The sequence below is a fragment of the Astatotilapia calliptera genome, chromosome 22 (genome assembly GCF_964374335.1).
Source record: "Astatotilapia calliptera chromosome 22, fAstCal68.1, whole genome shotgun sequence".
Lineage (NCBI taxonomy): Eukaryota > Metazoa > Chordata > Actinopteri > Cichliformes > Cichlidae > Astatotilapia > Astatotilapia calliptera.
Genome location: NC_137442.1, coordinates 26,075,947 through 26,101,940, shown reverse-complemented (window position 1 = coordinate 26,101,940; position 25,994 = coordinate 26,075,947). Strand labels below are relative to the sequence as shown.

At 41.5% G+C, this 25,994-nt stretch overlaps 2 protein-coding genes across 6 annotated transcripts; both read left to right on the top strand.

Moving 5' to 3' along the window:
• Positions 1-2,290: 2,290 nt before the first annotated feature.
• On the top strand, positions 2,291-10,654 carry glmp (glycosylated lysosomal membrane protein). 2 transcript variants are annotated; one of them, XM_026155716.2, is made up of 7 exons: positions 2,291-2,490; positions 6,944-7,108; positions 8,209-8,307; positions 8,388-8,552; positions 8,626-8,844; positions 9,578-9,846; positions 9,926-10,654. In XM_026155716.2, exons 1-7 carry the CDS (start codon positions 2,395-2,397, stop codon positions 10,098-10,100), a joined length of 1,188 nt encoding a protein of 395 aa, XP_026011501.2. In that variant the 5' UTR covers positions 2,291-2,394; the 3' UTR covers positions 10,101-10,654. The 2 variants fall into 2 exon arrangements, with proteins under 2 accessions (XP_026011501.2, XP_026011502.2); XM_026155717.2 differs by lacking the exon at positions 2,291-2,490 and adding an exon at positions 2,565-2,785.
• A 3,881-nt stretch (positions 10,655-14,535) lies between these two features.
• Positions 14,536-25,442, top strand: rnmt (RNA (guanine-7-) methyltransferase). 4 transcript variants are annotated; one of them, XM_080296552.1, is made up of 12 exons: positions 14,591-14,643; positions 15,088-15,265; positions 16,377-16,514; positions 18,467-18,596; positions 20,633-20,758; positions 22,450-22,565; positions 22,711-22,892; positions 23,432-23,596; positions 23,688-23,805; positions 24,337-24,435; positions 24,790-24,823; positions 24,995-25,442. In XM_080296552.1, the coding sequence occupies exons 3-12, from the start codon at positions 16,377-16,379 to the stop codon at positions 25,030-25,032; spliced, it is 1,146 nt and encodes a 381-aa protein (XP_080152678.1). In that variant the 5' UTR covers positions 14,591-14,643; positions 15,088-15,265; the 3' UTR covers positions 25,033-25,442. The 4 variants fall into 4 exon arrangements, with proteins under 4 accessions (XP_026012029.1, XP_080152678.1, XP_026012030.1 ...); XM_026156244.2 differs by lacking the exon at positions 15,088-15,265 and having other exon boundaries at positions 14,536-14,643; XM_026156245.2 differs by lacking the exon at positions 15,088-15,265 and having other exon boundaries at positions 14,591-14,853.
• Positions 25,443-25,994: the final 552 nt, after the last annotated feature.

The following is a 25,994-nucleotide window of genomic DNA, read 5'->3' as shown; positions in this document are numbered from 1 at the left end:
AATTTTCCTCATACTCAGGGGCTTGGGTTTTCACACTTTAACACCATCCCCACCTGATGTTTCGATAAACAGTTGAACCTAGGTGCAACATCTTTAGCTTGCTACTGAAAAGCTGAAGGTAATGTTTTTATTTGAATCAGCTTTTTAAGAAGTGTCCATTTAAAAAAAAAAAAAAAAAAGATTGTGAGCTTTAAATTTTAATATTTAATAATTTCATTATCACTTGCCTGAGTTTATAAACTTTGTAACGTTTAAGTTTTTTATGCCATTTTGTTCCTACCTATTGTTTAGAGTGGGATTGTTTATGGTGTGTAACATGCTCTGTGCCATGTGTGTTGAGGAATCGAAAAAATGAAAAGTTGACTGCACACTGTCGAATCGGTATTTATTATACAAGAGAACTTTTAACATAAGCTAGCCTGCCATACATCCAGGGACTGAGAAACACAAAAAGGCACCGTGGCTGAGATTTGACGAGGCTAGGAAGGAAAGCTTAATTACATGGAAGGCAATAAGGAATAGGAATGAATAAAGTTAATTCAGATATGGGCTGATAGTTGAAGTTGAAACAAACACACAGAAGACTTCTGCATCAAACTTTTTTACTCCCATCTCCATTAACTTTTTCAAAGACTGTTTTGTAATGCGTTCTGTCTTTCAGTTAAAAACTTATATTTCATTTATTTCTTTTAAAACAAGAGGACGTAAGGACTCCATTAAGTGGAAGGCTGTTTTTCTGTTTGTTAAGGACCAACAAAAAAAGCTTGTGTGTGACAAGGCAGATAAAGATGGACATTTGGTTCCCTGTGTTTTGAATATTTTTAACATCCATTCTAATTAACATTTATTTATGGGTACAACAATGAACAAAAACATATTTTTTTGCATCAGACATCAATTGTAATAATTAAGGGAACTGTAGACAGAATTCACCACTGACTATGCGATGATACGAGGTGATTTTTAATTAGCTTGTGATGAGATTTTATTAACAACAAACATATCTAAAAGGTGCAGAATGGGGTTTAAATGGTTTGCCTGGCATAAATCTAAACCTAGTTGGATGAATCTACTCTCTGTTCTCAAATCTATAGTTCTTGGATAGGTGACTAAGGTGCTGCCACGTCCATTTCTAAATTGACTGAAGTTGTCGCCGCACTCTGAGTGAAATGCCTTCATCCAACATCAATCTCGTGGTCACATCAACTCCTTCAATACATGGCATGCATTTCTCCAGCTGTGTTGTCTTTCAGAGCTGAAATCCAAGCTGAAGCTCCTCCTGTCAAAGGTGGGAGTTTGGCAATTAGTCCTTTCGTGTTGCAGTGGCTAAAAGGATTATACACAAGCTGGCCAGTGGGTGCAGTTCCCAATGGCATCTGTATTTTGGGAAGAAAGCTCCAAGCTTGTTGTTCAATCTGTGTCTGAGATCTTGTATAATATTTTCATGGTAAGGCAGCTCCCTCCTCTTCATCCTCTTCTGATGATAGAGATTCAGAGTAACAGTACTCTCTTTCAGAGTCCTCTCTCAATCAGCAGTTTTGTCCTCGTTTAGAAGTTTTCCTTTCAAGGTTCCAGGAAATCTCCCATTCACTTACATTCCCACAGACCTAAGGTGATTCTTCTTCTTGCTTCTTCTATCTTTTCTGGTTTGTTTTGAAATCTCATGTTGCTTTAGCCAGTTGTACATTTTTTTCTTTTTCTGGGATTCTTTGTTGCCTCAATGTAGTTGCTCAAAAGTTGTACCTTGATATGGTGGAGGTGAGTTTGCCGACAAAGATGGATATAAAAGTGGAGTCATAGGTGCAGCCTCTGCAGCTGCTGGTCTAGTCTCAGTTGCTTTGAGATTCTGGCTTTGTGTTGCAAAATTCTGCCTCTTCCCTTTAATGTTTCCATTGTCTGTACACAGTTTGATTCTTAAACAAAATAAAGAATAAAGAAAGCACTCTGCACCCAGATTGGACTTTCTTATGTATGATTGTGCTCTATGTTCAAATAAAGAAAGTTTGAAAAGAGGGGGGGTTAGCAAACATGTTCATTAAATTATGAAACAGCAAAATGGCGTAAGTTACAATGATCTGATGCAGAAGTATAATTCATATATAAAAAGTGAACCACGGTCGTAGTGCAGAAAACCCGGGGTTAACTCTGCAGTATAAGCCTTTGGTCAGTTTCACAGAGCTGAAACTCTGACTGAAACAAAAAAGCCGGAGTTTCGACTCAGGATCGACAAACTTAAAGCTGTGAGATAAACCTGCTGCCTGCGCAGTTCAGCCCATGACTGGGTTAGTCTGAGCTCAGCTCTGGTTGGCTGATCTCTTTCTGACACTACGAGCAGCCAGGTCAGCTGACTTCAGGGAACCAGCGGATCATGTGATCAAAGACCGAGCAGAGACGATGGCAGCGGGGAGCGCGTGGAGTGGCGGACTGTACGTGGTTCTCGTGCTGTGGATCGTCACTGTAACGTGCTCCGCGGAGCCCGGACGCAGACAGGTGAGTTCACAGGTGAAGCCGGAACCGGCTCCGAACCGGCTGAGAGCGTGAGGGCCAGAAGGGGAAGCCGGAAGTGACGGAGGCTTGTTTGGTAGCTGCTCAGCTCAGCTGAGGGCTATAGACCCGGGATTAAGGTTGTATCGTGTGATCGATTAGCTGTTTCCCGATTGTTTTGAATAGAGTCGTAAAGAGGCGCAGCGGGTAGAACCGCATGTGGTCCTCCAATCAGAGAGCAGTTGGAATCCTTTCAGTAACTGAGACATCTATCAGTCTTGATGCATGCTCAATCATCAAGGTAAATAAATCTCAGAAAGTTTGATTTTGTTCATCTGGACGTTTTCAGTGGGAGAAACGTTTCGTCACTCATCCAAGTGACTTCTTCAGTCTCAGCTGTCTGCAGGTTTCCCCAACCTTAAACAGTACATTTGCATAATGACTGAAACTAGCACCAGTGGCAAGTCATGGGCTGTGAGGTCAGTTCCTTGGTTTTTAATCTCATGACCATTGATCAACAACAACTGCTCAAAGCCCACTGATCAAAAGCCATTGATAAATGGGATCAAGCTAGGAAGGCACCTAAAGAAAGCTCCAGCGGATCCAGTAGAGAAGGACAACCATTGCCTAAGTGAAATCCCATAGTGATCCTGTATGTGTCAGGAGTATTAAACAGTTGAGGCGCACTTGTTTCTTAAGGCTGTGTCTTTGTGTAGTTTATGTGAAAAGGGAAAGGCCATCTCTGAATCCAAGAGGGGGGCTAAGGGTACATCTTTTGCCATCTTACAATGCAGTGATTGCAGCCATTCCCCAACTCTTTGTGAGTGGTACTCATGGTCCCTTTGATAAGTGTCCACTGATCAGTGGTTGCTGATTAATGGTCATGAGAATTTACATATTAATGATCAGGGAACTGACCTCCCAGCCCATTGTTCTTTCAGTGGGCTAGTTTCAGTCATTATGCAAATGTACTGTTTGTAAGATTGGCGAAACCTGCAGACAGCTGAGACTGAAGAAGTCACTTGGATGAGTGACGAAACGTTTCTCCCACTGAAATGCCACGTCCAGATAAACAGAATCAACTTTTGGGGAGACACCTATCAGGTTTTTCTTTTCTTAATGAAACTTCCTTAACTGCTTGTCCTACAGTTAAAATAATTTTAAATGTACACGTACAGCTACTTTCACTGCCACTGATATTTATTCTTTTTTTCCTTTTTCTGAGTTAACTTCAGTAATTACTTTTTCCAAACCACCAACATGTCTTTTAGACCCCATTCCTACATGATTGCTTCTATCATTAATTAATGTTTCAATTTTAAATATAATCAGCAAACCACAGGCCTTCAAGCTGGCAGTAGGTACACCATTACTTAAAAAGCCATCTTTCGACCCGCTGTGTTAGCTAATTACAGGCCATTTTCCAACCTTCCTTTTATCTCCAAAATGTTTTAAACAGTAGTTGTAGTTTCAGTCAGATTTCAGGGCTTATCACAGTAAAGAAGTGGCAAAGGTTACAATCTTTGTGTCTTATTGCCTCTGACAGTGGACTCATTCTGTGCCTTTCCTGCTAGGCCTCAGTCCTTTATTCAATATTGTTGACAATAATATTTTATTACAGTGATTAGCGCATGCTGTAGGTGTTAATATACATTTTTAACATTATGCAGATGACACCCAACTTTATCTATCCATGAAGGCAGATAACCAATTAATTATACTGCAGGAATATCTAAAAGACATAGAGACCTGGATGATCTCTAATTTACGTTACTGTACAGTAACGCCACTGTTTTGCACGTCTCACTCTGTATATTTTATTTTATATATTTTATTTATTGTTTACTCTATTTAATTTGTAAAATATGTATACACACACACACACACACACACACACACACACACACACACACGTAGAAAAATATTTAGTATACACATCCAGAAATGCATGTACTATTATATATTGTACATATATTTATTAGTTTCAGATGTAGCCATTCTTGTATTTTGCTTGTTTACATTATTGTATTTTGCACAACTCTGTTGCTTGTGAAGCTCTGTTGCTTGTGAAGCTCGCACACAAGAATTTCACTCACATGTGCTGTACCAATGTACCTGCACATGTGATGTGACAATAAAAGTGATTTGATTTGATTTGATTTTCTGCTTGTAAATTCAGATAAAACTGAGGTTATTGCACTTGGCCCTGAAAATCTGAAAACATGGTATCTAACCAGATGACTACTCTGGATGGCATTACCTTGGCCTCCAGTAACGCTGTGAGGAACCTTGGAGTCATTTTTGGCCAGGACATGTTCTTTAATGCACATATTAAACAAATATGTATAAATACTTTCTGATTTGTGCAATATCTCTAAAATCAGAAATACCATGTCTCAGAGATGCTGAAAAACTTGTTCATGCATTTATTACTTCTGGGCTAGACTACTGTAATTCGTTATTCTCAAGATGTCCTAAAAACTCCCAGAAAAACCTTCAGTTGATCCAAAATGCTGCAGTAAGAGTGCTGACCGAGACTAGAAAGAGAGCATATTTCTTCTATATTGGCTTCCCTTCACTGGCTCCCTGTTAAATCCAGAATTGAATTGAAAATCCTGCTCCTCACATGCTACACGGTCTTGAATAATAAGGACTCTTCTTAATGACCTTATAGTACCATGTCATCCTACAGACTGTGGCTTACTTGTGCTTCCTAGATTATTTACAAGTAGAATGGGAGGCGGAGCTTTCAGCCATTAATGCGTGGATCTACCTACTATTAACATTGAATATAAATTCTAAAACTGAATATATTGCATAGTGTAACCCCCCTCCACCATTAAAAAATGGTTCAGTCCATAGCGCTGACTGGCTTTATTTCTTGTTTTCAGTAGCAACCGATGGCCATAATTGTGCTAGATCACATTTTGAATCAACACCATGGGCATTTTTAGATTTTAACACAGGTGGTTTGACTGTTACACTCTGGAAATGGAACAAAGGTGAGTGGTATTAACCCTCTGGGGTCAACGGACATGCAAATCCAAATCACATGACCGATTTCAGATGACATGGCAGCAAAGAATGATGAGTATCCATTTCAACTTGTGTTGAAACTTCGGACTTCAAACTATATAGCAGTAATAAACCAGAGTTATGATAAAAGAATATATTCTGTGTATATATACACAATGCTCTTTACTGAATACTATCATCATGTTCAGTGTGCGAATAAAACGGTAAAAAATGTCGAAGCACAGTGCAAAAAAGAAAACCCTTTCCTATTGGTCGAAAAATGTACCACGTCGACCATAAAAAAAATTATATGGCACCACGTGGGGTTTAGTTGTTTAGGAAGAGGGGAGTGACGAGGTGAGAGAGCGAGCGAAAGAGAAATAATAATAATAATAATAATAATGGATTGGATTGATATAGCGCTTTTCAAGGCACCCAAAGCGCGTTACAATTCCACTATTCATTCACTCTCACATTCACACACTGGTGGAGGCAGCTACCGTTGTAGCCACAGCTGCCCTGGGGCGGACTGACAGAAGCCAGGCTGCCATATCGCGCCATCGGATACTGAATTTGAGATGTGAGAGATTTCTAAGATGTGGCATATTTGGAGTGTGTAGTTAATGTGTTGTGTTGACTAGTGTAGTTGGTTGTTTTGTTTTGTGTGTTAAAACAATGAAGGCACTAACAAACAAGTTTTTGGAGCGGCACAAATAAAACAGTGATGCGGACGCTGAGGATCCTGCACAGTATCTTAGCTGTTCCTAGGACTGCGCTCTTCTGGACAGATATCTCGGATGTCGTTCCTGGGATCTGCTGGATCCCCTAGTCTAGCTTGGGAGTCAATGCACCTAGTTCTCCGATTACCACCGGGATGACTGTTAACTTCACCGTCCACATCTTCTCGAGCTCTTCTCTGAGCCCTTGGTACTCCTGCAGCTTCTCATGTTCCTTCTCCCTTATGTTGCTTTCATTCGGTATCGCTACATCTATCACTATGGCCGTTTTCTTCAGTTTGTCTACCACCACTATGTCTGGTTGGGGAGCCACCACCATTTTGTCTGTCTGTATCTGGAAGTGCCACAGGATCTTACCTCGGCCTTTCTCCAGCACCCCAGGGGGTGTCTCCCATTTTGAGCTCGGAACTTCCAGGCCATAATCGGCACAGATGTTTATCTCATCAAAATTACAATTTCTTTTTTACACTTAAATGAAATAATCAAAAACAAAATAAATTGGGCCTTCCATGGTTTTATCCCATAGTGATTTTTTTTTTATATCTTTTGCTGTTTGCATAATTTAATGAACATTTTTGCTAAAAAAAAAATGCCCTTTTTTGTACTCAGTACTATTCAATAAAGGGAAAAAATATTCAGCAAGATGAGACCAATGGCTGTAGAAAAGATGAAATGCTCTGAGTAGGTTTGCTTCTTCTGTCTTGCAGATTTCAATCCAGTTATACCCCAGCTCACATTCAACCCCTCAAGCTGGTGACCTGCTGCATGTGAGAGCCGTGGGAGACAATGACACGCTGCATTTCCTGTTCTGTAGCCAGGGGGCGCCAACGCTGCTGCTCATCCACACCAACTCAACTTCTTCTGAAGTGCAGGTATGGACAGGAAGTCGGTAAACTCAGTGTGATGTCATCGGACAGAGAAAAGTTTCAGAAAGGGCGTAAACAATCAAGTGAAACCGAGTGCGAACGGCCAGCTTTGTGAGAATAAAAAATATACTTCTGATAAAATGAAAAAATGGATGAAAAGCCTCAGCCTACTGAGAGGGTGATTTTTATTTATTTTATTTATTTATTTTAATCTTAAGAGCTGCATTGATTTTAATAAATCTGTCCCTGACAAACACTGTTCACTTAATAATAATGATTAAAAGATGATGGAAGATCTGCTCTACCTCCTGAGCTAGAGGATCTACTGATTGGAAGGTTGGTTGTTCGATCCCTGGCTGCTCCAGTCTAATTGCTAAATATCCTTGGGAAAGACCCCAAGTTGGTTCTGATGTGTTCATTGGAGTGTGAATAATAGATAGAAAGCACTTACGCATGTATGAATAGGTATTTACCAAATAATAATTAGGCCCAAATTCCAAATTATAGACGAACTGAGATCCACATCGTGGGTGGGGCTCATAGTCAGAGCATACAAACTGTACAGGTAATCAGTTCTGAACCTGGGAACATGAGCCTGTCCTGCATTATCCAGTGTGCTTCAGACTCAGTGTCCTTTTTGGTCCTGCTGCCCACACACTGAGCCACAGTTAACAAGCCGATAACATCAGTGTGCCTTTTATTCCTCTCACTTATCAGGCATTTGTACGTTTCATTAGCAGACCCTAGGATTTCCTTTTTACTGAGACTTTTTACTTTTTAATGTGAAAGTATATCAGGAGAACTCAGCTGAGAGGGCACAGAGACTTCTTGGGAACCCCAGGGTCTGTCCATAAGCCTGTCATTGGCGGGGCTGTGGGGCTATGGGCTCACAGCTGGAGGATAAATGTTGCCGAAAGAAGGGGCTAAACACTTGAGCCCAACCTTTTAAAATAAAATAAAAGTAATTAAATTAAAAATTAAAATAAATAAATAGTTTAAGTAATTTCTGTTGTTTGTAACATTCTTGACACCCTAATGTTGATATATGTGTGACAGTCACATGACTGTTCATAATATTCTGACCTTGGGTGTGCTTTGTGTCCCAGGTGAACTGGCCTGAGTTTGTGGCTCGCAACACCAGCGGCAGCCTGAAAGTGGAGCCAGAGAGCAGCTTGATGTACAGCAGTGCTGTCGTCTTCAGCCGGGTCAGAACAAGCTCAGTCCACCTTAAATCTTTAGGGTATGTCTGGATACATCTAACCTTAAACTTTTTTTTTTCTCTCAGCTGTTGGAGTATGACGATGTGAACGACACGGCTGAGCCGACCTCTGACCTCTTCCCTCCATACGACCTGCAGAACTTCACCTGGAACCCCATCAACCTGTCCGAACCCATGGCGCTTCTCTGTGGCACCGATGCCTCCTTCACCAATGGCTCGCTCTGCCTTCAAGTCTGTTGCCGAGCACAGTGAAATCAGTATTCAAAAATGATCGATACGCTGACAGTCATTATTTTTATTTCAGCTGTCGGTTTTTGACTCTGAGGGGCGGGGAGAGGCATGGCCGCACCTCCTGCACTCTGTTAACTCTTCCCAGTTGGAGGTGTGGTTGGATGGCATACCGGCCCGAGCCACTCAGTCCAGGTTCCTGTTGGAGATGCATGCAGTAGGGGAAGCTTATCCTTTAAGCACAGTCGACGTTTACCAATCAATCGACGATGAGTATACGCCATCGATATTCAAGGTAGCTTTGTGCTGTGCGTTATGTTCTTCTTCTTGTTCTGACATCATTTTATTTTCTTCTTGGAGGAAATCATCCTCATCAAAAGACTTATCCCTAAACCAATGAATGATAAGGACCCTTTAAATATCATGTTAAATTCAATAAATGTACCACCCAAAATGAGAAATCTGGCCCATCATTAACTACATTTATTTTTTATTATGAATTAATGTGGTCTGAATTGAGTATGGTGTGCTGTTTGACGACAGACCCAGTCAGTGATTAGACATAAACTCAGCGGGACATCCAGTGTGACGACCTACTCGACCAATAACCTGCCACAACCCTGGATGTGTGCACACAACCCTGCGCACACATCCAGGGTTGTGTGCGCAGATGGACTCCTTTAGTCTCGGGGGCTGGTTTGGAGGTTTGCTCCACCTTGTTTTAAGCTTCCCTGCAGAAGAAAAGAGTGCTCTATCCTGCTGAAATGCTGCTGAAAATGGGTTTTCTCTTGTTGGCCAAACACAGATTGGATCTTTGAATATTTTCTCACATCAAATGAGGTTTTGATGTTGAGTCACAGAAATATATTTCGATAGATTTTTTTTACTGTAGACAGTGGCCCTGTTGGTGTGGGCGGGAGTATGACTTTGATTTTTCTTCCATATGTTTCTGGTCCTGCTCATTCTGTCTACAATGTAGTTTGAGTAAAGTTTGACTGAATGTCCTGTATTGACCTCTGACCCCTCAGGTTTCTCAATGGGTGTCATCAGTGAATGGCAGTTCTGATGTTCTGGGTTATGCACTGTGGAAGCCAGTGGCGTACCGTCAGGCACGGCCAGCTATGGAAGATGCCACGCCATGCCGTCACTCGGTGCCGCGGGCTCAGAGTGGGTCGATGGTGACGGCTTCGTCCGGTCTGATCCGAGGCTTCTTCTCAGATCCAAAGAGCATGGCACTGAATGTGAGCTTTGGCCTGGCGGGGGAACCATTCTACAACGTCACACGCTTCCTCAGCTGGTAGGCTTGTTGTTATTTCTTTGTTGTTTCATCTCTTACTCTCAGCCGATCAGCTCTCATCTCCTCCTTACTCCTCCAGGACACTGCTGGTGGGTGTTGGGTCACCGCCTGTTGACTCCTTCTCTCCTCTGGTTGTTGCCATCATGGCAGTTGGTCTGGGAATTCCCATGATCATCCTGCTGGTTGGTGGAATCTGGCTCTGCATCCGTAAAAGCAAGGGAGCATCCTCAGCCTCCTACGAGCCAATCAACTAATCATTTCACTGCGTTGCCAGAGACAGTTTTAATGTTTTAGAAACAGATGACGTCACAGTGACATTCCAGCCAGTCAGCACACAGCAGAATCCGTGTACCCATTTGTGTTTTTAAAGACAGTCAATGTGTTTGATTGGTGATTGGATAAGATCTTACTCTGTCCTCATCGATTTCTTCCTGAATCAAACCTCCAGGCTCACCACTTGGCAGCCATCTTGAAAAACCTGTGGGCTCTTATGCTCATGGTTATTCTGAAGCTTTCTTTTACTTTTTCAGTAGGTCATATAAAATACAATGTTTATAAATAAAATATATCCTTTTTCTGAACCCTCAGTCATTGTTACTGAACCCTGACAGGTTCGTGTCCCTTTCTGATGATGTCATATTCTTACTCTAAAGGGTTCATTTAAAGCAGCTGCTCACAGATGAAGAGTCTGCCACCTTGGGGCCAGTCTTTGACTTTCAGATTAAAAGATGTACGATTAAAATTTTTACTTTGAAACTAAGAAGCAAAGTTAAGTTGATTGTTAATAAAATATATCAGAATTGCCTGATTCAGTTTCTTTCTTCATCAGATGTCAGCTGACATGTCACTGGTGTTTTTTAATAATTTTAAAAAAAAAACTTTCATATTACAGGATGTCTCACCTGGATTTGTTTGACACCTAGTTGTAATAAGAAGTAAGTTTTTTTTTCAGATGGTTTCTCTAATCTAACATCATCAGTCAGGACAGGAGGTCACATGAAATTGGTTATCAGCTTAATAAATCAACCCAGGATTTATTAGTCTGGCTACAGCACATTCATATGAATGGGCTGGTGTTGGCAGCACGTTGTAGAGACATGCACAGGTGTGCTGAGAACAGAGCAGCTGATTTTACTCAGAAACATAATTATAACAGTCCCCTCAAGGTGCTTCATATTGTAAGGTAAAGACCCTTTGATAAAATAGAGAAAACCTAAACAATCAGATGATCCTTGAGCAAGCACTTGGTGTGGCGGTGGAAAGGAAAAACTCTTTTAACAGGAAGAAATTTTCAGCAGAAACCGGCTCAGGGAGGAGCGGCCATCTGCTGGATTCTTCCACAGAAGAAGCTGAACTATGGACACGCACACACATACACTTACACTGATAAGCACTCACTCATCCCCCCTCCCTTTCCAACGCCTTCGATGCTTGTTGCCCCCTGGGAACACGAGGCGGGTCTGGGCCCGCGCTGGAAACGGCGCCGTTGCAGGATGGCTGCTGTGTTGCCTGGGGTTACTCCTCATCTCCTACCCATCCCTGTGGCTTGTCATGTCTTCCACAATGTTGTGCTGTGGACATTCATGTGCTTTTTTGTGCAGAGGAGGGGGGGGGGGTTCCCATTTCACTGCAGGGCAACCTGCTTGTGACAAATAAAGCTTTCATTCATTCATTCATTCATTCAAAGCTTTGTTTCCCATTCTACTTTTTAAATGTCCATTTGCGGTGGCTGTAGCTCAGGTGGTGGAAGGTTGGTGGTTTGATTACAATCTGCATGCCAAATATCTTCAAATTCAAATTTTATTTGTCACACACACACAACCATACACAGTAAGACATGAGGTGAAATGCTTGTAGCTGTGCAATGCAATGCCCGACCATTAAATGACAGTGGTTTTACAGTATTTACAATACACAGGTTATACAAAATTTACAGATTTAACTTAGAAATTTACAGTAAAAAAATGTGCAAATAGCAGAAAGAGATTATAAATTATAGGAAGTGTGCATGAAGAAAAACCAGAGTGCGTGTGGTGATGTGTGTGAGAGTCCAGTCTTATAGTGATGTAATGTGTGTGGGGAGAGTCCAGTCCTACACCTGGTTCAGGGCCCGAATCGAATAGCCTGGGGGAAGAAGCTCCTCCTCATTCTCTCTGTTTTGGCCTTAAAGGAGCGGAAGCGCTTCCCAGACCTCAACAGTGAGAAGAGTCCATTGTTGGGATGGGAGATCTTGATGAGAGGATCTTGTTGCTCCCTGAAGCATCCATCTGAGGATGAATGAGTGAACATTTGAAAGCACTTAAAAACAGCATTAAAAAGTGCTTGGGTGAATGAGGCAAGTTGGGTAAAGCACTTGGTGTGCTCAGGTACAGTAGACAAGTCCCATATAAGAACCTGTACATTAACCATTATGATAAGGTGGGGCCTGATTATTTTAGACCTTTGTATGTAAGGAACAATTTTAAATTTGATTCTGGATTTAACATGGAGCCAACGAAGAGAAGCTGGTATGGGAGACATATGGCTCTCTTTCTCAGTGCAAATATTTTTTATTTAATGTGCACACTGAAGGACATAGCCTGGTCAAAAACAACTCCAAAATTCCTCACAGTGTTACTGGAGGCCAATTTAATGCCATCCAGTGTAGAACAAATGGTCAAATAATGCTTATGGAACAATAAAAATGGTTTACAGTGCAAAGAAACACAGAGCTGTGTCTATGTGTCGTCAAATCAACACAAAGACTTCAGATGGTTTGGAAAAATTTCAGACTTTCCTACAGCTCACAAATAGCCTGGATCTTCCTGGAATGGATGTCGTTTTTAGGAGCAGTGATTTGAACACTATCAGGGCTGCATCATCTTGATGCATACTCAATCATCCAGGTAAGTAAATCTCTCAAATTGATTCAGTTCATCTGGACGTAGCATTTTGTGGGAGAAACGTTTCGTCAATCATCCAAGTGACTTCTTCAGCCTCAGCTGACTGCAGGTTTCCCCAATCCTATAAACATAAGTGCCAGGATTTATACATCGGGGAAACCAAACAACCTCTGGCAAAGCGGATGGCACAACACAGAAGAGCTACCTCGTCAGGCCAGGACTCTGCAGTCTATTTACACCTACAGGCCAGTGGACACTCTTTCAAGGATGAGGATGTACACATCCTGGACAGGGAGGAACGCTGGTTTGAGCGCAGAGTAAAGGAGGCCATTTACGTGAAAAGGGAAAGACCATCTCTGAATTGAGGAGGGGGTCTAAGGGTACATCTTTCGCCATCTTACAATGCTGTGATTGCAGCCATTCCCCAACTCTCTGTGAATGGTACTCGTGGCCGTTGATCAGTCGTCTTTGATCAGTGGTTGTTGATCAATGGTCATGAGAATTTGCATAATTATGATGAAGGTGACCTCCCAGCCCATTGTTCCTTCAGTGGGCTGGTTTCAGTCATTATGCAAATGTACTGTTTATAAGATTGGGGAAACCTGCAGTCAGCTGAGACTGAAGAAGTCACTTGGATGAGTGACGAAACGTTTCTCCCACAAACCGCTACGTCCAGATGAACAGAATCAACTTTTGGAGATATCAGGGCTGCAGCTTAAAGAGTAAAGCGTGTCACAAACTATATACATTTTTTTCTTATTAATTTAACGGAGCTTAACTACAGTCAGAGACTTCCGTGTCCAAATGATGGTGGCTTAACAGATGACTGGGTAAGTACAGATAAAGTGCTGGGGGAAACTGCTATGAAGGTGTTTGTAGTATCCTTTGGACAGAAGAAAGAGGGCAAGGAGAACTGGTGGAGGAATAAGGAAGTACAGGGAACTATTCAAAGGAAAAAAGTGGCATCATTAGGGAGATGAAAAAAGGAAATGGCAATGGCCTGTATTTGTATAGCGCTTTACTAGTCCTTAAGGACCCCAAAGTGCTTTACACATCCAGTCATCCATCCATTCACACACAGGTGATGGCAAGCTACATTGTAGCCACAGCCACCCTGGAGCGCACTGACAGAGGCGAGGCTGCCGGACACTGACGCCACCGGGCGGCAAATTGCTGAACATTTTCTTTGATTTTGAAAAAAACTTTCTGTTTGGCTTTACAGAAAACTGTACAGATCTACAAAAGTAGCCTGATAAGGCCTATATAATTGACCTGATTATTATTATGGCTAAGTTCTATATACATAAGTGTAGTGTGTGTGGCGCTTAAACAATCCAGCCCTTTAAACTGCTCTTTGCATAGATTTTAAGAAGTTACAAATTTTATTCATTTTTGTTTGACTTGCAACATTCTTGAGTATTACCAAAAATTGCAATTTACAAGAGTGTTGTACCAGCACATGCAAAGCAGACACTTTCCATGCGCGATGGTTTCTTTATGCGCTCGTTGGATTTAAGTGCGAGGAAATTAATCTCACCGCGAAATGAAATTATTTTCGGATAAAAAATTTTTGCGCATTTATTAAGGCATAACTAGAACTCCATACATTTTGTAGAGGTCATAGGAGAAGCTGTGACAGTTTGTCCTGAAACAACAACAGCGATCTCCACGCTTTGAGTTTAATCTCGAAATTTCGACTTTATTCTCAAAATGATCAATAATATTTTTGTCTTAATGTGACCCAAATACTCATTCACACATCAGGTATATGCATTCATGTAATGTTTAACAAACACTTTCAATTTAAAAAAACAAAACAAAAAACAAAACCCACCGACTCTCTGGTGTGACGCAAATATGACGTGCACAAACCCGGAAGCGGCTGAAAGCGCACGCGTCTTTCTCGCGGAGCACAGTGAGTTATTTTTCTCTAAAACTTTGGTCGTTAATTCAAGTTAGTCTCGGTGTTATCCATTAGATTAGTATCGACTGGAATATCACATTCAGCCACTGTGCTAGCTGTTTCCGGTTCATCTCTGAACACACACCGACATCTGTTAGCTCTTAGCAGCCGCGGCTAACAGTCAGTTTACAGTCAGTAGCAGCTTCCGGTCACTGATGGAAGGTGAGAGTGAGCAGCTTTGGGTCGTATCCGATTTTAACCTGGTCACATCCAGATTTAACCCGTTTTATCCACGGAGTAAAAAGAGTCAAATAGCGCCTTAAAGTTTCAGAAGGAAACGCATCCTCGACCCCTTTAGTCTCATTGCTTCAGTAAACACTCGAGTCCTGTTTGTGACTCTGCAATATTAAATCCTGTGACGGCACACTGCACAAATACTCGTCTTTTTTTGCACAGAGGCCGGGGGGTGGAAGGAAGGAAAACCGCAAAGGAGGTTCATAGATGTAGTGAAGGAGGACATGCAGAGGGAGATTAAGGCAGATGAGCCGCTGTAGAGTCCCCTGGGGAGCAGCGAAAACAAGAAGGCGGCAGGCTTACTGCATCCTACAGTTTTCCAAACCAAATTAGTACAAAGGTGGAAGTAAGCACACACCACCAAAGAACATCACCCATCAATTTAACTTAGGTCAGGCCCAGGGTAGCATCAATATGTGACCCAGTGGCCATACAACAGTCTGCCCTGAAACAGTCCTGCATCCATCACTGTAAACTGCATTACAACATGGTGACAACCCAGTTTAACCTGCACTTACAGTTCTATGGAACCTTTGAAATTCCATCCATCCATCCATTCGCTTCCGCTTATCCTTTTCAGGGTCGCGGGGGGCGCTGGAGCCTATCCCAGCTGTCATAGGGCGAGAGGCGGGGTACACCCTGGACAGGTCGCCAGTCTGTCGCAGGGCTAACACACAGGGACAGACAACCATTCGCACTCACATTCATTCGCACATTCACACCTAGTGACAATTTGGATTTTCCAATTAACCTATCCCCACAAGCTGCATGTCTTTGGACGGTGGGAGGAAGCCGGAGTACCCGGAGGGAACCCACGCAAACACGGGGAGAACATGCAAACTCCACACAGAAAGACCCCGGCCTGGTGTTGGAATTGAACTCAGGACCTTCTTGCTGTGCGGCAACAGTGCTAACCACCGTGCCACCTTTGAAATTTTTGTTTTTAATTAGTTTGATTGACCCAACATGTAGGCTTTAAATTTCCAACTTCTGAAAGGTCACTGAGCAGTTTTATCATTAAAAAGGTTAAATCAAATTCCAAATGATATCAGATTGTTAAGACAGATACCTCTATTTGGTGATCTGAAAATGCAATATTTTAGTCAATTGATGTTTTTTTTTTAACAAAACTTAAAACTTTCTTTAACATATCTCTAATATTTATTATGTGTAGTTATTTATGAGAAATTTCATTATAGAAAACTCCGATACCACTCAGGACCATCAGACTGTAGCGCATAAGCAGTGATTAATACATTGTAGTTTTTGACATCATAATGTATTACTCTCCCTTTCGGATATAACGGGTTATTAAAAAAGGTAAATGGATCACGTTCGGCATTGTTCAGTCAAGCTGACATCACTAATTCTCAATAAACTCAACATAAAGCTTCATCAGCTCAAACTGATATTGTTTTTCTCTCTCCTCTTCCTCCTCTTTTTTTTCTTAGATGGAGCTTCAGTCTCGTCAGACAGAAACGATGGAGGAGGCAACACAGACCAGAGGAGCTCAGCAAGAAGAGAACTCGGGGATGAAGAGGAAGCATGTTGAAGATGAAGAAGAGAAGATGTCACCTAGCAAGAAGCAGGTTGTCAAGTTCATTTTTTTTTTATATTTCTTTAAAGCAGTTGTCTGAAGGCTCTTCATGTTGTGAGATGAAGTCTCGGTTTGATGTGAGAGGATCAGACAGCACTTTTAAAACTATTTGCTAAAAATATATATAGTTTAGAAGTTTAGGATAATTTGGAAAACATTTGTAAACTCAGCGAACAACCTAACATATTTAAAAACTCAAATGTCTTCAGTGTTTTACGGTCTGTACTTTACAATATAAAGCACCTTGAAGCAACTTTTGCTCTGATTTGGCGCATGAAAATAAAATTGGACTGAACTTGCTATGCTATTCTGTGAGACTGCCTGAGGGAAAACATGCATAATGTTAAGAGTATCAGTTAACCTTAGTGTGTGAAGAGGACTCTGTTAGATTGAATTGATTCAAACCACTACAGCGCAGTACCTTTAACACCTACAGCATGCTCTAATCGCTGTAATAAAATATTATTGTTAACAATATTCAGTGTTGGGGAGTAACGGAATACATGTACCGCCGTTACGTATTTAAAATACAAAATATGAGTAACTGTATTCCGTTACAGTTACAGTTTAAAAGGGTGGTATTTAGAATACAGTTACTTTGTTGAAATAAATGGATTACACTGCGGTACTTTCCTGTTTCATTTTGTCGCGGGTCAGGACTGTTTGGGTTTTGTTTGACAGCTACGTTCTGTTGTTCCAGGCGGCAGCGTTACGGTTGCCATGGTTACAGGGCGACGCTCTCTCTCTCTCTCTCTCTGCGACTGTGTGTTTCCTGGGTGAGAGAGCGCCTTTTCGTTGTTGTGCTAAGCTAACAGGCAGAATGCTACAAGCATAGCTCTAAAGAATGTAGCATCATGGGCAGTGTAGTCCGTGTTGCAGAGAGAATGGACCGCCATACACGTTATGGGTCTGTGAGCGCGAGGAGGGAGAGAGAAAAAGGCGAGTGGAAAGGTACGAGCTGTCATCGAGGAAAAACGGGAGCTGGAAGCATGTAAATATAATAATAACCACTGCAGCCAAGAAGAGTGCCTGACGAGCCCAGTTGTAAGTAAGCTATTAAGACTCGACTGTACACCGTGTTCGTGTTTTCCTCCGAAAACAATAAGTTCCGTTGGAGCAGTCTTTCAACGCCTCTCTCTGTCTCTCGCAAGAAAAGTTGACCCAGACAACAAAGTAAAGCTAGTTTTCGGCTACGAGCCGACAGGGACCCCGACGTATTAGTCAGAGGTCCCTTTGCTACAGTTCGGAATCGCGGACCTTCAGTAATAGTAATAAATCACACAGCAATAGTACATTCACGTTGTTGTAAAAAGCACGATAATATATTAAGTAATCCAAAGTATTCAGAATACGTTACTGTCATTGAGTAACGTAACGGAATACGTTACAGAATACATTTTGGGGCATGCATTCTGTATTCTGTAACGGAATACATTTTAAAAGTAACCTTCCCAACACTGACAATATTGAATAAAGGACTGAGGCCTAGCAGGAAAGGCACAGAATGAGTCCACCCTCAGAGGCCATAAGACACAAAGTTTGTAACTTTCACTAAAGCTGTTTCTGTACTGTGATGATCTCTGAAACCTGACTGAAACTTTTAGTTAAACCATCCCTCTGCAGATGATCAGTTAGCTGTTTTACATCTACTCTTTCAAGAATGTTTGAGATAAAAGGTCAAGTGGCGGCTTTAAGTAACAGTTTAACTACTGCCAGCTTGAAGAGATGGGTTGATCATATTTAAGATTTATAATTTTTGGACTTCTTTGAGCAGTCTTGTAGGAACGAGGTTTGATTGACACGTTGTTGATTTGGAGGAAGTTATTATTCAAGTTAATTCAGAAAGATCAGGCGGACAAAAACAATCTAAATATTTATCAGCAGGTATTAAAGCTGCTGTGAGGCTGTCTTCCTTATTAGTGATCCCTGTAATTGATCTCTCAGGTGCTTGATCACGGTGTGAAGGTGGCAAGTCACTACAACCAGCTGCAGGAAGTTGGCCGGGCAGCTCGTAGCAGAAGCCGAATCTTCTTCATGAGGAACTTCAACAACTGGCTGAAGAGTGTTCTAATTGGTAACTGGCTTCTGATCAACACACCACACTTCCTCAGTTTTAACATATCCATAGTGATCTGTAAGCAATTAACACCCATCCGGCAATCGCATGCATAATAACATGAGAGCGTAGTTTTGTTTTTGTTTATTTTTTGCTATAAGTTGTCTCTAGGGCCAAACATCAGATCCAACATTTAGAAAGCTGATTATCAGAACAAAATGACAATGCAGTGATATTTATCCAGCGAGTATAATACCAGTCACTAATACAGATTATTGGCCTTTTATGTTTCATTTGGCAGCCTGTTGTCGTCATGCTGATTAATGACCTTCATCCTTTAAAAAAAGTGTTTTATAAATGATCAGAAACTTTTAAAAAACAGATTTAATAGATTTAACTAAAATAACCTTGCAAAGGGGCTGGTGTAAACTTTTTACAGGAAGCCAGTTTATTGTTTTTATTTTCACATGGACCGTAGAACTCGTCCATTTTCTACAGTTTTATCGAACAGAGAAAGGGACTGATTATTTTATTTAAAAAGGTTTGCCTTTATGTTTCACCTGTGCCTTGTATGAACATAGAGGTGACTGTAGTTTAGGAGGTCATCTACTAATCATAAGGCTGTTGATTCCAAAACTGGCTGCTCCAGTTTGTGTGCCAAGATGTCCTTGGGCAAGATGCTGAACCATGACTTTCATGGGAGTGTGACGCTGTGTATGAATGTTAGATTAAATGCACTTACAAGCACTTTTTTCTATGTCTATGCTTGGTGTGAATGGATGAGACATGTTATATGAAACACTTTGAGTGCTCGAGTAGAAAAAGACTATAAAAGGACGCTTTTCTATTTGCCATCCTGTAACACAAAGGACCGACGCAGACAGCATTGTAAGTTGAGTGATTGTTGTATCTTTAGTAGTCTTTTTTTGCTTTTGGTATGACTCTTCTATTACTCCCATTTTCAGTATTTCAGCCAATTCCTTCTGAGCAATTTGTCTTGTGTGTTCAAGTATCTGGTAGTGAATGCACCATCACACTAGAGTGTGCTACAAAACGGTGCTCTGTGAGACTGGTACAACCAGACAAAACGATGTTGCACTGCAGCACCATCCACTCTCTGGGCCTGTGCAAGATGGTCATCACAACGGAAGGAGGTGGAAATGATAGAATTTGATACCGCTGGTCCCAACTCATCTCTTTCCTTCACCAGGCTCACCAGAGAAGCAATTTCAGCCTATCTTTGAGCAGGTTGAGGTGATAAATCTTAGATTTAGGCACTGCTGACGTGCCTGGAGCAAATTCTCATGATAACCTTCTCCTTATCCTCATGAATTAACTTACGAATCATGGATTCTGTCTTACTTAGCAGTTCCACCAGCCTGTCAGTCTGAAGGTCATAGATGCTGGCCAAACAAAACTTAATACCCAGTAATTAGTACAGTTCTTTTAGTGTGTGAGTCATGAACAAGGTGGTTAGTCAGGAAATTGCATTGTATAATCCTCCAGAATAATACAAAGGTTGACACTCAGAGCAGGGCATGCACTATTTGGACACCCCCCACCCCCCCACACACTATTTGAACCTGCTGCTCCACCCCTCCATTGCAGCTGAGCCACAAACCACCCTCTCAGTAAAGGTGTAGCCTAGTTGTTTTTTTTTTTTAAGGTAAATAATAAAAGTCATCCTTTGTGATGATAATAAATAATTATTACCTTCACCTCCTCTGAGTCTCTCCTCCATGGTGTGCTGGAGCTGGTCATTCTGGTTCTGCTCATGAACCAGATCTCTGAGTGATCCTCTTGAACTGAACTAGGACTACCATCACCAGCTACAGTCCAACACTGGGGGAAGAATAATTTTTATTCCGAGTCTACTGGACTGTATTTTAACCATTTTTATAAACTTTTTACTTTTTATTCTTTCACCATTTAATAATTATTTATATTTTTTTCTGATTTTACCTATTTTCTTTCTGCAGCACCTTGTGTGGAAGCAACTTTAAAAATAAAATATTTACATCCTCTTACAGTTTAGTGTCTTTTTCTATTGACAGGTGAGATCTTGGAGCAGGTAAGAGGGGCGGGATCTCAGCAGGTGTCTGTGTTGGACCTTGGTTGTGGAAAAGGAGGAGACCTACTGAAGTGGAGAAGAGGAGGAATCGATCACCTGGTCTGTGCAGGTATTGATTCATTGATTTTTATGGTTTATGAAACTTGACATCACATTTCTACAGACTCTTTTCATGCCTATACAGCTTTAAGGACTGTAAAGGACCAGCAGTGAAATCTTCCTCTAAAGACGCACCTCATCCTGCTGTTTAACCTGAAACAGTCAATGTTAACTTTGTGTAAAATCAAACCTGCCTGCCAACTATCCATCCATCCATCCATCTGTCCATCCATCCATCCATCCATCCTCCCTCTTCAGTTTGACTGGGTCGTTCTTCACATGAGCACAGACGACAGTCAGGACCCTTTCCCCAATCTGAAGGCGTAGGGAAACAACACTCTCGCTCACAAAAACCCCCGGGGGACAGGAGCAAACTGAGGGCATACAAAAATACCCACCGCCTGCCTGCCTCTTTCTCAGTAAGAGAAAGAGGCAGGTGCCGTCCCTCACTGACTGGGACAGAGTCCAGATTCTCTCCAGGACACTGGTTCCAGTTCCCAAACTGTGCAATGACGTGACCCCAACTATATCTAGTCAGTGTCCCTAAACCTCACACTCTAGCTCAGGCTCCTTCCAAACCAGAGAGGACAGGTTCCACATCTCTGTAGCCAGCTTTGATAGCTGGGTATCGGGCTATCAGGGCCCTCGCCCTTGACTGCCACCTGACACACAATATACCCGGACCCCGACAGTATCTGCTACAGGTAGTGGGCCCAAGGCGTGGCCACCAGCTGCTCTTTGTCAAGCTCCCTACCAAGCCTGGCTTCAGGGTGAGGAGAAATAACCCTGGAGTAACCCAATATTGCACAGGTTACTCAGGTGTCTTGCTCTTTTTTTTCTCATGGGGGTCCAATGAATTGCTTTCATCCAGGACCAATTTGCCTTGGGAGAGACCTACCAGGGGACAAAGAAAAGGATAGCTGCTGGGACTACTGGGGCACACAAACCTCTCCATAGCAGTAAAGTGGTGGCATTGAATTGAAATGAATTATGCCAAACATCACAGAGATCAAATGAGAGCACCTGCCACAAAATCTCACCTATGTATGAGCTAATACTTGTGCTTCACTTTTGACTTAAGTAACTGGCACTCGGTCCTCTATAACTGGTCATCACGTCAATTCAGTTCAGTGTTATTTACATTGGATTAAAAAAAATGCGTTTTATATTTACTTAGAATTTTTTCTAAGTAAATATATTTCTACAGATGCCATTGACATGAAATGTCACATGAAATGGAGCAATCCACTCAATGATTCCAAGAAAGCTGTGTACCAGGTTTTAGATGTGTCCTTGATAAACACAGCTAGGCCTGATAATGAATCATTTGATTCAGATGTGTTGACCCAGGTTGAGATCTTAAACCTGAAGGACACCAGCCCCTGAGGCCTGGAGATGGACACCCCTGCTGTATACTCTAAGCTTATGTACTGTTATTCAGTTCATAAGCACAAACGACAGTCAGAACCTTCTCATCCACCACCGAAAACATACTGGAAACAAACTGAGGGGATACAAAAATACCCACCCCTGCACCCAGCTGCAACCGTACCTCCTGGGGGCGGTGGATCGACTGGAGGGTGGCCCATATCATCTCTTGCCTCTATAACTGCCCCTCAGCTCAAAAGGCATTACAATTGAGATTAATTGTTGCATGTTGCTGGAGATTTTTGATGATTAAACATAGATGTTTATTTTCAGATATTGCAGGGGTTTCTGTGGAACAATGTCAGATTCGTTATGACGAGATGAAAAAAAAGAGTCACCGTAACGAGAAAATCTTCACTGCTGAATTCATCACAGCAGACTGTTCAAAGGTAGACCTGCAGCACACAAAAAATAAGTCGAGTATTCTGTGATAAAAGTGAATATATAAAATCAGAATTAAGAAGAAAATAAAAGTGAGGTTTTTCTCAGTCTGGATTGTTTGATTTGTTACTGACCTTTTATCTCTACCTACAGGAGTTGTTGTCAGAGAAACTGGATGATGCTGAGCTTATGTTCGACATCTGCAGCTGTCAGTTTGTGTATCATTACTCATTTGAGAGTGAGCAGAAGGCTAATATGATGCTGAGAAATGCCTGTGAGCGTCTTAAACCTGGAGGGTACTTCATCGGTACAACGCCAGATGCCTTTGAACTTGTGTAAGATAAACAATTAAGTGTAATGAAAGGCGCTTTTTTATGGTAAATTGTTTATAGTCACATCTGTCCACATGTCAGGTGGACAACCTTCTTCACCTAAGCCACATGATCCTATTAGGTGAAGCAGGTTGTCCACCTGGTGTTGGAGCTATGAAAACTCCAAGTATTAAGATAAGCTTAATACTTGGAGTTTTTATAGCCTTTTTCCATTAGTACCGTCTCTGTGTAGCTTGGCTCAACCGGACTTTGTCACTTTTCATTATAAACGAGTACCATGTAATGTGCGTGGGGTCATTACAGCAAGGATCTGAGGCTGGATCGCCTCAGATCGCCCTGAACCTCAGCCAAATAGGTACTAAAAAAGTACCCGGTGCCAGGTACGACCACCTAATGAAAAACCTTAAAACTGAGTCAAGCTGCGCTAAGCCGACCCTATTAGAGACATTTTGAAATGTTCAGATGTAAAGACTGAATCACTGAGTCAGTATCTGCTTCATCTTCACTCTTTTCCTTGCCCCCCCCCCCCCCCCCCCCAACAGTAAACGTTTGGAGGCATCTGATTCGCTGTCATTTGGTAATGAGGTTTTCAAAGTGACCTTTCAGTCCAAAGGTTCCTACCCTCTGTTCGGATGTCAGTATCACTTTAACCTCGAGGAAGTCGTCAACGTTCCAGAGTTCCTCGTCTACTTTCCTCTCTTTGAACAGTAAGAGTACTCACAGTAACATCTGCTTGTGTACTCTGAATTTCCTATAAAAATATTTCATGATACTCTGTTTCCACTTCTTATGTCCCAGCATGGCGAAGCAGTACAATATGCAGCTGGTGCTGAAACAAAGATTTGCGGATTTCTTTGAGGAGAAGGTGAAGAAGGAGAATCATCGCAGCCTCATGATGAAGATGATGGCTCTGGAGGTAGAATATTAATTAAAACTGACATACTGACTATGATTTCTCAGTTCATTTTTCTTATTTTTACAATAATGATGTGACCAGAAGACAAACTAGATATGGACTTAACACAACATTTAAGCATGTTATTTTTGGACACAGATCCAAATGGTGACAAATTAAAGGAAAGGACCCACTTATCCTTTCAGTGAGGCATCTCACCATCTCAAGCCTTAAGAATAGCTTCACTCCTCTGCACACAGTGGATGAACTGTTTTTTTTTCTTTTTTGTTTGCTGTGTTAAAAAAAAAGTTCACTGCTTTACTGTTTTGCTAGATGTGTGGCGATATTTTGCTCCAATAAATCCACACAAACATTAGTGTGGTCCTGTGTCTTGTGGATAAATAGAACAATTCATCTCATAGTAGTGTTTGATCAGAGGATAAAGAAAACACATCAGAACCAGCAGAATCTGTCACTGTAGCTCAGAGGTCCAGGTTTTGCTTTTAACCTGTCACTACTTACTATCTTTTTAAGAGTTTGTTTTGCTTTCAGCCATTTCCCAGTGAGGATGGTCTTCAAGCCTCAGACAGTGCAGAGGAATACTGTCATGCTAAAGAGCACTGTGACCGAGCCGACGTCAGAACTCCCCTGGTAAGTGTGCTCAGATGGTAAATGTTAAATGGACCGGTTTTTATAGCGCTTTTCTCTACTTTCTCTACTCTACTTGAGCACTCAAGTGCTTTATGCCACATGTCTCATTCACACATTCACACACATGCATTCAAGCACTTTTTAACATTAACACATGGATGCATCAGGAGCAGCTTCGGTTTCAGTATCTCGCCCAAGTGTATATATAGCATGCGATTGAAGAACCAACCTCTCCATTAGTAGATGAGCGACCACGTCTACCCCCACAGCTCAGTTTAAAAAAAACCAAACCTAAAACAGTTTCAGGTGTTCGGCCCAGTTTTACAACATTTGTCTGTATTTCCATGTGTGCAGGGAACGCTGAGCAGATCTGAGTGGGAAGCTACCAGTAAGTCTGATCATCTCCATCAGCTGTTTACATGACACATTTAAACTGATGCTTGTAAAAACATTTCAGTATTGTTGTCTTTGATCTACTTTTAAAATATGTATTCATATGTGGGCCCATTGATCTACAAACTGTTGATCACTAAAACCCTCATCTGTCTTTGCTCTGCAGGTATCTACCTGGTGTTTGTGTTCCAGAAGATGTCCTGATGCTGCGCTCATCTGCTGCTGTTTGTCTCACTGTTCTTCAGCTCATATTTGTGTTTCTGTTGCTTTAAGTCATTTTTGATAAGAAATGATTGTTTTGTTTGTAAATTAAACAAAACTTCTGTCAAACTTTTTTGTGTATTGTTCTTCTGAATTATGGAAAAAAGCGTGTATTTTTCTGGATTACAGGATAGTTACAATAAACAGAATTTACAGCCATTTAATGCAAACAGATTATTATACTGTAGCTCTACTTATGTTGATGGGTAAATTGGTTATTTTTGATTTGTTAATCTTTTAGTTTGGCTTAAAATTTAATTTTTTTTTCATTGTCTAATGTAACTCTGAAATTTGTTCTGTTGCATTTCCAAAGTGCAAAATGTAACTGGCAGATTAAACCCCGTTTCCCTCCCCTTTGTGATTCCTCTGGTATTCATTGAACCTCTGTTAAGTTTATGACAGGCACAGATTTGAGTATTGTGGATGAAACAAACTGTTAAGGATCAGTTTATTCTCACCTAAAAACCTGGACCTGAACCTATAACATATGAACGAAAGTACTGGGCCATTTACAGCTACACTTATTCATAAAGCACTTTATAACAGCCACAGCGACACAGTACTGCACACTGAAGCTGAATAATAAAAATGCATAACATACAAATGATAGCCAGTTAAAAAGGTAAGATAACTAAGAGAAAAACGGAGTCTTGCTGGGGTAGAAAGCCGAAGAATAAAAGTGGGTTGTAAGACATGTTATAAAATTTGGCAGTGAAGGGGTTTCTCTAATGTACAAGGGCAAGTTATTCCATAATTTAGGAGCAACAACAGAGAACTCCCTGCTCTCTCTGAGCTTCTTCTTGGATCTCAATACTTCCAGAAGCAGCTGGTCAGCTGACCTCTGCTCTCTTTTGCAAGTTCCTTCTAAGAGTTGTGCAGCAGCATTCTGAATCAGTTGCAGATGT